Here is a 12,836-nt window from a genome sequence, read left to right as displayed (position 1 = left end):
GTTGTGTCCGTGTCCGTGGCATGTAGGTTAAACGCATATTTTACCGACTATCTGGGTGAGTCGAGAAAATGGAAGAAACCGCTGATTCCGAGGAGCAATAGCCACACCCCTGGCCTCAAATACAAACTCACAAGCTCTCAATCACACTAACTCACAAAATAACAATCACACACTCACAATCACAGTGACACAGACTCCCACACACTCGCAATTACAGAGACACTGTTCTTCTTTGACACATGTCCTGTTCTCCCTGTACTCACTTCGCATGCCCCAGTCTGGCTGTGGGAGAGTCTGAGAGTGGTCTCTTTGTTCAGCCACTCTGTAGTTTCATACGTTAAGTGAGTGTGCCAGCAGGTTTTGATGTGTAACGAAGTTTAATTTTGTGTTTTATATTTTTGGGGCTAAACACAACCTAGATAATTTTCTCAGGGCCAGTGACATATTGTAGGAATTTGTTTTAAAATGTGTATGTGCAAAACAATTGCAACAGTGTTATAAGTGTTTTGGTTTTAATTAATATAATTTTGGACAAGCCTAATTTATTATCATTTTATTTGAAGGGTGATGTATTTAATTTGGCAGATAATTAATTTATTATTGTTTGAGTTCAAGGGTTATTCATTTGATTTTTAAATACCTTATTTATTGTTTTATTTAAAATGATGTTATTTAACATATCTTTATTTGAACATTGCTGTTTTATATTATGTTCGTGTCTATTCTGTACTGTTTGTGTTGCTCTGTATATTTCAAAAATAAATCCGGAGTAATTCAGTAGGCCTACTTGTACTCTTGAGTACTTGAGTAGTCTTTTCACTGCATACTTTTTTACTCTTACTCGAGTAATACTTTTTATGAGTACTTTTACTTCTACTTGAGTAATTATAATCTTAAAGTAACTTACTTTTACTTGAGTAAATGTTTTGGCTACTCTGCCCACCTCTGATCACTATTAAAAGGAATACAACTTGCTAAATCGTTCCCAGAGCAATTAAAACAGTGCTTTAAACTATGATTAGTCTAAAATGGCCGACCATCTGTCTGATAAGAAAAAGATCGAGAATCAAATCTAATCTTGACCTTTAAATAAAAAATCTATTTGAATCGCTGATATTGAGAATGGTGACACTATTAACCAATGAACTGACAACTTGAGCTGGTTCTTCAGTTATAATCGTCAGAATCAATAATCATAAAAAATTACAATCACTGTGTACAGATAGTGTTCAGTCATACACAATGCACTGACACCTTAACTGGTACTTCAGTTCAACATTGTGACAGATAGAAAGAGTTTGTTACCTGAACTCGTCAACTGGAAGAGAAGAACGAAAAACATCAGCTGGACGACAAACATGTTGAATCTGGAAATTAGAAAAATCTCTCCGTCGAACTATCCGTCTTTTTCCATGTGTTTACCTCCGCTCCTCTACTTTCACCTTATCTGTTGACAGGGAACTTACAGCTGTTTGAGCCAATCAAAATCCTGCATCCAGGTGGATGAGAAAACTAACCAATCAGAGAGAGGGCTTTAGGCTTTTACACAGAGAGACAGCAGGAGTTTATTGATGTTACAAAGTCCATTTGGCACATAAAGACATATTAAAATGATCCCCACCGCCATTCCCACACTAAAGAGTCAGACATTAGCAACATATTTTCTCTTTACATTCCATTCACTATTTTTGTATTGTTTTGCATTTTTTGTTGTCAATATTTTTGCACTGCCTTCTCTCTTTTATGTGATTTGATCCAAGCCTGCCCTGTCTAAGACGAGTTACTGTCACTCGGACAATAAAGCTGATCTTATCTTATATTATTTTATTATCTTTTGCAGAAACTGGACTTTACTTTCCTGGCTGTTGTGTTGAATCTCTTACTAAAGAACATGAAGATGAGAGGAAGAAGAAGTACTTGAGTAAATGTAGATGTACTCAAGTACTGTAGTGGTTATTCTTGTTACTGTAACTTAAATATCCCCAAAACAATTTCCCCTATTGACCTACTTTATTAAAGAGACGCAGACCTGTAAAACTGAAAGCCTCAGTAATAACTGGAAATAAAGTTAAATTAAAGTTTTATTTTTCCAAAAGTTTGTGACAACTCAAAGGGACTATGAGTCAGGCTACTGAGCATGTGCAGTGGACAAATGGAAGATTGGAAAACGTTTTGTTATGGCCACAGATGTGCTGTGTGTTTCTCCTCCTGTGTCTGCCACTCTCCCTGTCTGTCTCTGGTCACACCTGGTCTGCATCTACAATCAACCCACCTACTTTTTATTTCTCTCGCTCGTCTCCTGTAGATGTTTGTCCATATGCTAACTTTGTTTTTCTCTGCCTGCAGTTACCCGGATCATTCATTCTAGCCTGCCTGTCTCACTCTCACCCTGGCTTCCTCATTCCACTGCCATTCCCCCGTCTCATATTGTATCATATATCATATTGTATGAAATGTAAAGCCCACCGAGACAAATGTATTTGTGATTTTGGGCTATACAAATAAAACTGATTTGATTTGATTTGATTACTGGTCTACCTAAATAAACCTTTTTCATCAATCCTACTCCTGTCTCTGTCTGCACTTGGGTCCAACCTCTTTAACCATAACACGTTTGGTTTGTGCCCTTAGCCAACAGTTTGTATTTGGGCGACTGGACCAGCGATTTCCTTTCATGGTCGGTCAGTTACTAGATGATTTTGAGTTTCTCTGAAGGGTCAGGTAATCCTGATGTACAACTACGTCAACACAAGAGTCATAATACTGTAAATATAATGTTTATTATGATATGACACACCAGCAGAGTTAATATTCACAGAACGTCAACGCCATGTGACAGTCATGAATACAGCAATAGAAGGAATTGGTCTCCTTACTAAGTCTAACTCCAAATTAAGCAAAATTCAATCAAGTATACTGTATTAAACTACATTCATGAACAACCAGTCGACCAAAGTGCTTTGCAAATCCAGGCACAGGAAAAGCGCCCACTCATACACCATGGCTGAGGGATGTTATGTCCTGCCTTAAGCTTGAAAAAAAAATCAGGTACTCGCTTCAACATTCAAATGCAAGGTATCAGAAATATTTTTAAACTCATTCCAGGCTTTGTAAATTATTGATAATCAAGCTAAGTTAAGTGGAGTTACAGTCTTCCCATTCTATTATCGTTGATTACTATTATAGCGACAGCTTTCCAATAAAGGCCACTAAGAGGCTTCAGTGGCTCCAGGCAGATACGCGTCAATCAATTTCCAAGTCCGGTGATGAGTATAGTTTGAATGTTTAATAAATGAAGCAGAATGACAACTGATGAATGAAAACATGACGAGGGTATTGAAGACAAATAAAGAAAAGATAAACTGTTGTAATTGACGATTGTTTGACGGTAAACAGAAAATATAATCAGGTGCGCCACTAACCCCCTTTGTCTCCTAACTCCCACCCGCCACGAGTGCCCAGGTATATAGATTAAACCACACCCACATGTGTCAATCAAACGGAAGTGTGTGTAATTTTTCAAAATAAACAATAAACAAATAGACCAAATGTGCATTTTGGCCCCTAAAACTATTGTGACAGGCTGATTCTGACATGAGCTCACTGGCAGTGACTTGGGAGGGATTCTTTTTGGGTATTTTGATCTTTCTTTTATTGTTGTTGTTTTGTGGCATAAGTTGTTTTTTATTTATTCTTTTCGTACAACCCGTCTGTAACAAATGAACAACTTTGTACTTTGTAATACTGAAAACTTAATACAAAGATTTTGTTTTAAAAAGTGACGTCAGAAAGTAAAAAATATTTAAAAAATATATATAAAAATACTAATACCCAATGAAAATGAATAGCAATGACAAGATGCATGGTTTATCGATATGCACAACAAGTACACACAGAAGCTCTTGTACAGTTTATGGTAAGAATGTAATGTAAAAAGTAGACACTAAAAACAGTGACGTCATGTGTACGACAATTGCAATCCTATTGCAATAAGAGTACATAAAACACAGATTAGCAAGCTGTGTCTGCATAGTTTATCTTTGCTGCACTATTACAGTGATCAGCCCTTTTATTGGACGTATCTATGACAATGTTTTCACCAAGCCTGGCTGCATACTAGAGCGTTTTAGCTCCTTTTTTCATACTGTGTTCAAAACCATGTTGTTTAAGCACAGAACCTTTTAAAAACCTAAAAAAAGGAAAAAACTTTTTTAGCGAGAGAGTTGTTGACTAAATGTAGCACCAAGCTTGGCACACTGTTCAACTTTAGACACAATTTAAAAAGTTCAGTAAGTGAAATGTTTTTTTAGCTATAACTTCCTGTCAGTTACTGCAGTTAGCAGTCCCCTCGCTCGTCCCTACGTCACCACATTAATGCACTGCGGTCTTCCAGCAGCGAGTTATGTAGCATCATCTCAGATCCATAAGTGTGATAAAACATGATAAAAACCATCAAAACAGACATTGGGAAGGATTTTTACCTGCTCCGCATTGTAGGCGCATACACATTCACCCATCTGTTGCTCTGCGCATGCACCGGCAGTGAGACAGGTGCCGGTTTGTAGCGTTCTCTCTTCTGATTGGTTATCAGTTGTGGGATCCCCGAAAAGTTTATTTGACGATTTCATGCAGAGCGGGTGACTGAGGGCGCACTCACACTAGGCAAGTTTGCCTGTTCCGTGCTGCAGGAAGATTCCCTGTGCGTATTCGTGCGTGTGCGCGTGTCATCTCATTAGCATCTGTACTTTGGCCACGGCACACCTCTCCCAAGTGTGCCGTGGCCAGGGGCTGTTCCGTGCTGGAATACAGATGGCGTGGTCACACTAGCCAAACGTTCTAGACTTTAGTATGCTAATGAGCTCGGGCACGGGGCCGTGGCCCTAGTGTGAGTGGCCCCTGAGAGATCGGAGTTATGAAGCGTGCGCACTATATAAGTGATCACTGTATGAATATAGAGCTATTTAACACTTATATTAACATGAATATATCACTCACTTCACCTTTAACCAGATTTCACAACTCATTTTAGACCAACCACTTTGTCCGGCGTAGTTTTGACGTGCAGTTCTTGAATATCAGAAATGTTTACGTACTCAGACTATTTTCTTACTGCGCATGAGCTAAGTGGCAAACAAAGCCAATCAGCATTTTACATCCAGGAGGCAAAGATGGATTTTGTATTTATCCTTTTTGGTTTGGAAATTTGTTTTTTTCTTTTCTTATTATAATGTCTTGTGATAGTTATGAGCAGATATGTCCGACACCAGAAGTTAAAGGTCTGTATTTTCATTCTTTTGATCAGTTCCTTCATTGAATATCAGCATCTTCTGAATGCTTTCCGTTGATCCCGTACTAACACCCTCTGACCTCTCCCTGCGTGGCAGCTTGAAGCAGAGCAGCCCAAGAAGCAGCACAGCTATCACCAGGCAGATTGTAGCAGAGATGATCATGTATGAGCGGAAGGAGTCTGCTTCCCAGTTTACCACCGGCTTGTTGTCCATGAGCAGGAGAGAAAAAGTCGCCTCCGCTCCACCCTCCTGAAGGACAGAAACAAAGTAAATTTACTTAAGTGCTTTTGAGGCTTCGGTGTGTGAACAACCAAAAGGAGAATATTTTATTTCATCAATGAAGGGTTTAGTTCAGTTTAGTTCAGTTTATTAGTTATTTTCTTATGGAACGGGTTAGTGGAACAACAAAAACAGTTTACGTTGTCATTTCTCACCACTGTATGAGGTGCTTCACCCAGCCAACTTGGTGGTTACGTCATTGCCCATACTTGGACATGTGTAATTTCACTTAACTTGAGTGTCTGTCTTATCGCTATGGCGGAAAGTCGACAAATACAGTTACAAAGTCGCCAACATGTGACGTCTTCAACAACATCTTCATGACGTGAAGACAGCGAGACACTGCGATGAAAGTAGTTGAGGTTATCCGCGCAGTTTATCAGGTCACTAATCACTACTGGACTCTCCCTTCTCTCTCTCCTCTGTCTCACTCTCTCTTTCTCACACACAAATAACTAATAATAACTTATAATAATAATGAATAATAATGATAATAATAATAATAATAATAATAATAATAATAATAATAATAATAATAATAATAATAATAATAATAATAATAATAATAATAATAATAATAATAATAACGAGAAAAAATCATTCTGCCTCAAAAAATGGGCGCAAAATGGGAGAATTTGGTCGCAGTCTTGAGCCCTGCTTTAAGTACTGAGGTTGAGGGCTTTTTCAGCCACTGTACCTGGTAGTGTACGTTAAAGTTGTCCAGGTTTCCGTTGGCCTGCTTGGAGCATCCGGTCAGCTTTTCCTGGTCCACCGGTCGGCCGTCTGTCTGTCTCTCTGTCTCTCTCTCTGCCTGTCTGTCTCTCAGCAGCGTCGGGTTGTCTGTGGCCATGCAGGTGTCCTGAGCCCCACCGAACTGCTGGGTCAGGGAGGGCCAACCATCTGTGCTCATAGAATAATAATGGAGAATCAAATCAAATCGTGGCTTAAAAATTTGAAATCAATTTAAAAAATCGCTGATATGGAGAATGCTGACACCACTATTAATCACCAATGGACTGATAACTTAAAGATCTCCTATTAGGCTGCTTTTCTGGTCTTAATTTCTCAGTTATGACTCCTATAGAGCAGCCTGACACGAATCACATCACAAAAAAACTGTGTAGATTTTCGGTCAACTCTTCCTCTCATCTGGGCGCTCTCAGCGTACTCTGTCAACACCAGGATTTGTCCTTCTCCGCAGGTGTGCACAGACTGTCAGGGGTAAACATTGTGACGGATAGATTGTTACCTGAACTCGTCAACTGGAAGAAAAGGATGAAAAACATCAGCTGGACGACAAACATGTTGAATCTGGATATTAGAAAAGTCTCTCCGTCGAACTATCCGTCTTTCTAGTGTTTCACGCCATTCTTTTACTTTCACTCTCTCTGTTGACAGAGCACCAAGAGCCGTTTAGGCTTTTACACAGAGAGACAGGCAGAAAAAAGGAAGTCTGGTTATTCTGCTTTTCTTGCCAGTTCACAGTGTTGCTTTGAAAACGTGCCTGTGCTTGCTGCTGCTTCATGTTACTGTCAACTTTATGACTATTATTTTACACTCAGTTAGAGGTTCTGCAGTATCTAAAATAGTAAGTTAAGTTAAATAAATGTTATTGTCTTAAAAATACTCCAATACTCCACAATAAAAGTTAAAAAATAAAAAGCAGAGAGAAGACCAAGTGTGGGTCGAAACCGGTCGGCTTTTGTATATTTTTTAACCCGATATGCCCTAACTATGAATGGTTTTATTTAACCCTTTAGGCTACACTTAATACTTATGATCCGTCACTTTCAGACTGAACAGCCTTAATGGAAATTATATTTTAAAATTCTTCATATTATAAACTAACAAAATTCGTCATTTGGTGATTTTAAAATCAGGATATTAAGAGACAGATTTCATATTCCGTTCAGACAAGTCTCCAGCAGAAGGCACAATGACCGATACAGACAGTGAGTGAGTGAGTGAGTGAGTGAGTGAGTGAGTGAGTGAGTGAGTGAGTGAGTGAGTGAGTGAGTGAGTGAGTGAGTGAGTGAGTGAGTGAGTGAGAGAGAGAGAGAGAGAGAGAAATGACCGATACAGTCAGCATAATACAGTTAGTCAGGGATGATGATCACTAAGTTAAAAAGGTTAAAGTTTAAAAAAAAAGCTCTCAGTCTCTCTCTCTCTCTCTCTAGCCTCTAGGGAGAGACTGAGACACATGCAGTGCTTCCCAGTAATGTTCAACTTTCTTACCTTAATACTTCAGCATGGAAAAACTTGTCATCGTATTCTAGGGATGCACATGACGGGTCGGTTAGACGTTAAAACAACCGCTGCCTGGGGCGATCCGGTGGTGTAGTGGATAGAGCGTGTACCATATTGGCTCCGGCCTTCGTTGCAGTGGTCGCTGGTTCAAATCCGACCTGTGGACCTTTACTGCAGGTCATCCCCCCCTCTCTCTCTCTCTCTCTCTCTCTGTCTCCCCATTTCAACTCTGTACTATCAAATAAAGATTAAAAATGCCCAAAAAAATCTAAAAAACACACAAAAAAAAAAAAGCCGCTGCCTCACTTGTCAGCTAGAAATAACCAGTCGATTAGTCAATAATTGCACATGAAAAAATAACACGTTCACATGAGCATTGAATGTGTGAGAGTAATAGACTGTCTCTATCCAATCCCCTCACATGGGAGATTGTTTTATTCTCTGAACCTCTGAGAAGCTTCTGCTGGTCGGCTGCCTGGTCCACATCCTGCTCTGATCTGAGAACGGACAATTAGGAGATTTCAGTTATACAGCAGCGGCATCACACACACACACACACACACACACACACACACACACACACACACACACACACACACACACACACACACACACACACACACACACACACACACACACACACACACACACACACACACACACACACACACACACACACACACACACACACACACACACACACACACACACACACACACACACACACACACACACACACACACACACACACACACACACACACACACACACACCTCTATACTCAAAGAGCAAGCGGTAGTTTACATTTAGAACATTAGCCCGGAATTATTTATTTAAAAAGGAATTTATAATATTTTAAATAATAGATGACATACACTGCACGTTGAGGACAGCAGCCTAATACTAGGACTTATGGTTAAATTACATTAGCTAAACACGATAGCATTTATACATTGCAAACATCATATCGGACATAAGGAGTTGGCTACACAGCAACAACAGCTGTCTCAAACCAGAGTAATGGTGACGAGTATTAACTGAGGATAACACTGATACGCCATTGTTAAAGGTTCAGTAAGCGGAATGGTCAGTTAAGCTAACTTCCTGTTAAGCAGTCCCCTCCCTCGTCACCACATTAATGCACTGCGGTCTTCAAGCAGCGAGTTATCTAGCATTATCTCAGATCCATAAGTGTGATAAAACATGATAAAAACCATCAAAACAGACATTGAGAAGGATTTTTACCTGCTCTGCCATTGTAGGCGCATACACATTCACCCATCTGTCGCTCTGCACGTGTACCGGCAGTGACACGGGTGTCGGTTTGTAGAGTTCTCTCTTCTGATTGGTTATCAGTAGTGGGATCCCCGAAAAGTTCATTTGCCGATTACATGCAAAGCAGCTGACTGAGAGATGGCTTTATGAAACGCGCACACTATATAAGTGATCACTGTATGAATAAAGAGCGATTTAACACTTATATTAACATAAATAAACCGCTTACTTCACCTTTAACTGAGGATATCACTGATACGCCATTATTAATGTAACATTAACATGAACAGAAACTCACTCATCGTGAATTGTTCTAATCAATCTGGATGTCGGTCTTCGAGGTGCTTTTGCTAAAATGGTGTTTCCTCATTTCGTCTGAATCATCTGGGGCAGCAGCTGTTGCTATCGACTCTGGCGCCCGGTTCTCATTTAGAAAAAGTAGAATATTTGCCACTGAATTGTAGAAGTATAAAGTAGTGTTCTGAGAGTAGCGTAAGAGCGAGTGTGTCGTGTGAGTGACGTCAGTGAGTGTGTGGTCGAGCGAGGAGAGCGAGCGGTAGCGCCTGTCAGTCAAGTGAAGCAGCGATAGAGTCTGGCTGTGTTAGCTAATGAAATGTCAAGTGAGTGTCAAGTTAGAATAGACATCGGCCCTGGGGGAAGACTCCCCTGTGCTCACTGTAGCATGAAAAGAAAGATTCACAGTAGCTTACAATTGCTTCAAACGTGTAGCCTACTTTAGTAACCCTACAGTATTTGAGTAAATGTTCTTTGTTACATTACAAGCTGACCAGGTGACATGGGAATAAAATAAGCATTCATTCAGCATCTAGCTTCACATAACTATAATTTTCCGAGCAAGCTCATTGCTAGCGGTAAAGAGAGAATTAGAAAAGTAAGCTAACTCACGTCTCCTTTGAAGAATCACGGTTCACAACAACGGCCATTTCCTGGTCGGTCCACACCAAGCGCCGAGTAGGCCTAGTCCTATCTCAGAGAGGAAACTTATATCCGAGCGGGAAACAGCCAAAATCCACCGCGAAATGAAGAGGATAAATGCTCTCGTGACTGTGACATAGAAAGAAAGACTGAGACGTCCGTGACTGCTGCCAACGGTCGCAGAGTTTTTTTTTTTTTTTTTTTTTTCAAATCACAAAGCTGGCTCCTGATTGGCTAGTTACGTCTATCATCGCGCTATCACGTCACTTTTTTTTAAACATTTTATTTAATTTTTTAAGGTCGAATACATTATTTAATAATCTCTAGACATTTAATAACATTTAGGCTAAATTTAATGGGGCACTGTGCAACATTTTAATAGAGTAGCGTAAGAGCGAGTGCGTCGTGTGAGTGACGTCAGTGAGTGTGTGGTCGAGCGAGGAGAGCGAGCGGTAGCGCCTGTCAGTCAAGTAGTTCGCAATCCTTAGGACTACGGATGCGAATTAGCGTTTATGCTTACTCCGGCATATTTACATTGATGCTCTGCTGACATGTTGATTAATATGCACTGTCCTAATCAAATAAAACTAAACTAAACTAAGTGAAGCAGCGAATAGAGTCCGGCTGTGTTAGCTAATGAAATGTCAAGTGAGTGTCAAGTTAGAATAGACATCGGCCCTGGGGGAAGTCTCCCCTGTGCTCACTGTAGCATTAAAAGAAAGATTCACAGTAGCTTACAATTGCTTCAAATGTGTAGCCTACTTTAGTAACCCTACAGTATTTGAGTAAATGTTCTTTGTTACATTACAAGCTGACCAGGTGACATGGGAATAAAATAAACATTCATTCAGGATCTAGCTTCACATAACTATCATTTTCCGAGCAAGCTCATTGCTAGCGGTAAAGAGAGAATTAGAAAAGTAAGCTAACTCACGTCTCCTTTGAAGAATCACGTTTCACAACAACGGCCATTTCCTGGTCGGTCCACACCAAGCGCCGAGTATCTCAGAGAGTAAACTTATATCCGAGCGGGAAACAGCCAAAATACTCTGTTTTCCAGTAAAATCCACCGTGAAATGAAGAGGATAAATGCTCTCGTGACTGTGACATAGAAAGAAAGACTGAGACGTCCGTGACTGCTGCCAACGGTCGCGGAGTTTTTTTTTTTTTTTTTCAAATCACAAAGCTGGCTCCTGATTGGCTGCTTACGTCTATCATCGCGATATCACGTCACATGAACTTTTTTTAAACATTTTAATTCATTTTTTAAGGTCGAACACATTATTTAATAAACTCTGGACATTTAATAACATTAAGGCTAAATTTAATGGGGCACTGTGCAACATGTTAAGTAATTCATTAGCTAAAATCAATATCCTCATTCATATGTCCTCATTGGTGTAAAATCACCTCTGCCAATAATCTGAATTATCCACCTGAGCGGAGAATTATCCAAACCTGTCTGTACTGTGTGTGCACTGAAAATAAATCAGGTGTTAATACACAGCCTAACCTAGACTCTGTAAACTGGTATGTAAACAAAGGGGGTCCACTGTAGCTAGCAACATGCCCGTTGACAGAGCCTAGGCTGTGTATTAACAATGGATTTAAATAAAGAGTTTTCCAAAATCTCAATTTTTGGCAGATGAGGTTTTAATAAGCTCTGTTTTAGTGTCTCTAGTGTGATGTTTGCATGTGGATAGTGTGGTGTCTGGAACCTCAGTCATTTCAAGTTGATATGAAAGCATGCACACACATACACACACACTCACACACACACACACACACACACACACACACACACACACACACACACACATACACACACACACACACACACACACACCCACACTGTCTCTTCTAAATTGAAGGTAAGGGTCTGTCGAAGAATGTTGGTAGGAGTGTCAAGAAAACAACATGTTATTTTTTTGCCCTTCGAAATAATGTCTTGATTTTTTTTTAATTTAATTAAACATTTTATTGTATTTCAGACATATCAAAAACAAAATTAAAAGCATAAAAATACAATAAACAAAATGTCTATTGTTTAAGACTTCACAAAAAGAAAAAAAGAAAAATAAATATTATATAACCTACATGGATGTGATATGCCTGAAAAGGAGCAGGAAGAAGTATACACTTGATTTAACACAAAGTAATATTTGTTCTGGTTTATTGACACTGGAACCAAAAACATTTCTACAGACCCGTTCCTTTCACTTAGAAGTGAAGACTAAACTTTCGCATCAACTTGAAATTAAAGACATGACATCCCCCCCCTCCCCACAGACACACACACACCTACACACACACACCTACACACACACACACACACACACACACACACACACACACACACACACACACACTATACATGTGGACAAGGCCTTTGAGAAGAGATAAATCATTGTAGTGTGTGTTCATATTGTGGCTGTAATACACTCTGCCGTCTGCAGGGGGCAACAGTTGAGCTCCACACACTGCGGTCTATAAATAGATCTACTATCTAATGTAACTACGTGTGTTTATGTACAGTGACCGCCCGAGGGACAGAAATAACCCGACTGATCGCCTGTCTGTCTGTCCACCTGTCTCTGTCTGTCTGTCTTCCAGGTACTCTCACTTCTAACTTTACCCTTTCACACACACACACACACACACACACACACTCACACACACACACACACACACACACACGCATGCACGCTCTCACTCACTCACTCACTCACTCACATACACGCTCACACACACACACACGCATGCACGCTCTCACTCACTCACTCACTCATACACACTCACTCACATACACGC

General features: G+C 40.0%; 1 protein-coding gene across 1 annotated transcript; it reads right to left on the bottom strand.

The window, feature by feature from the left end:
- Nucleotides 1–2,874: 2,874 nt before the first annotated feature.
- LOC307270202 (uncharacterized protein) lies at nt 2,875–6,942 on the bottom strand. The gene is made up of 3 exons (XM_080053369.1): nt 6,817–6,942; nt 6,265–6,467; nt 2,875–5,537 (listed from the first exon to the last, which is right to left on the bottom strand). The coding sequence occupies exons 1-3, from the start codon at nt 6,869–6,871 to the stop codon at nt 5,271–5,273; spliced, it is 525 nt and encodes a 174-aa protein (XP_079909495.1). The 5' UTR covers nt 6,872–6,942; the 3' UTR covers nt 2,875–5,270.
- Between the last annotated feature and the right edge of the window lie 5,894 nt (nt 6,943–12,836).

This window comes from Ammodytes marinus (assembly GCF_949987685.1).
Source record: "Ammodytes marinus genome assembly, chromosome: 25".
In the NCBI taxonomy this organism is placed as follows: Eukaryota; Metazoa; Chordata; class Actinopteri; order Uranoscopiformes; family Ammodytidae; genus Ammodytes; species Ammodytes marinus.
Note: the sequence above shows the minus strand (reverse complement) of the source record. Positions and strands in the feature narration are given on the sequence as shown.

Coding starts and splice junctions, on each gene's coding strand:
- LOC307270202 (XM_080053369.1), bottom strand. CDS start 6,871: ATGTTTGTCGTCCAGCTGATGTTTTTCATCCTTTTCTTCCAGTTGACG. Junction 6,468..6,816: donor CTTCCAGTTGACGAGTTCAG/GTAACAATCTAT, acceptor CTATGAGCACAG/ATGGTTGGCCCTCCCTGACC. Junction 5,538..6,264: donor ACTTTAACGTACACTACCAG/GTACAGTGGCTG, acceptor TCTGTCCTTCAG/GAGGGTGGAGCGGAGGCGAC.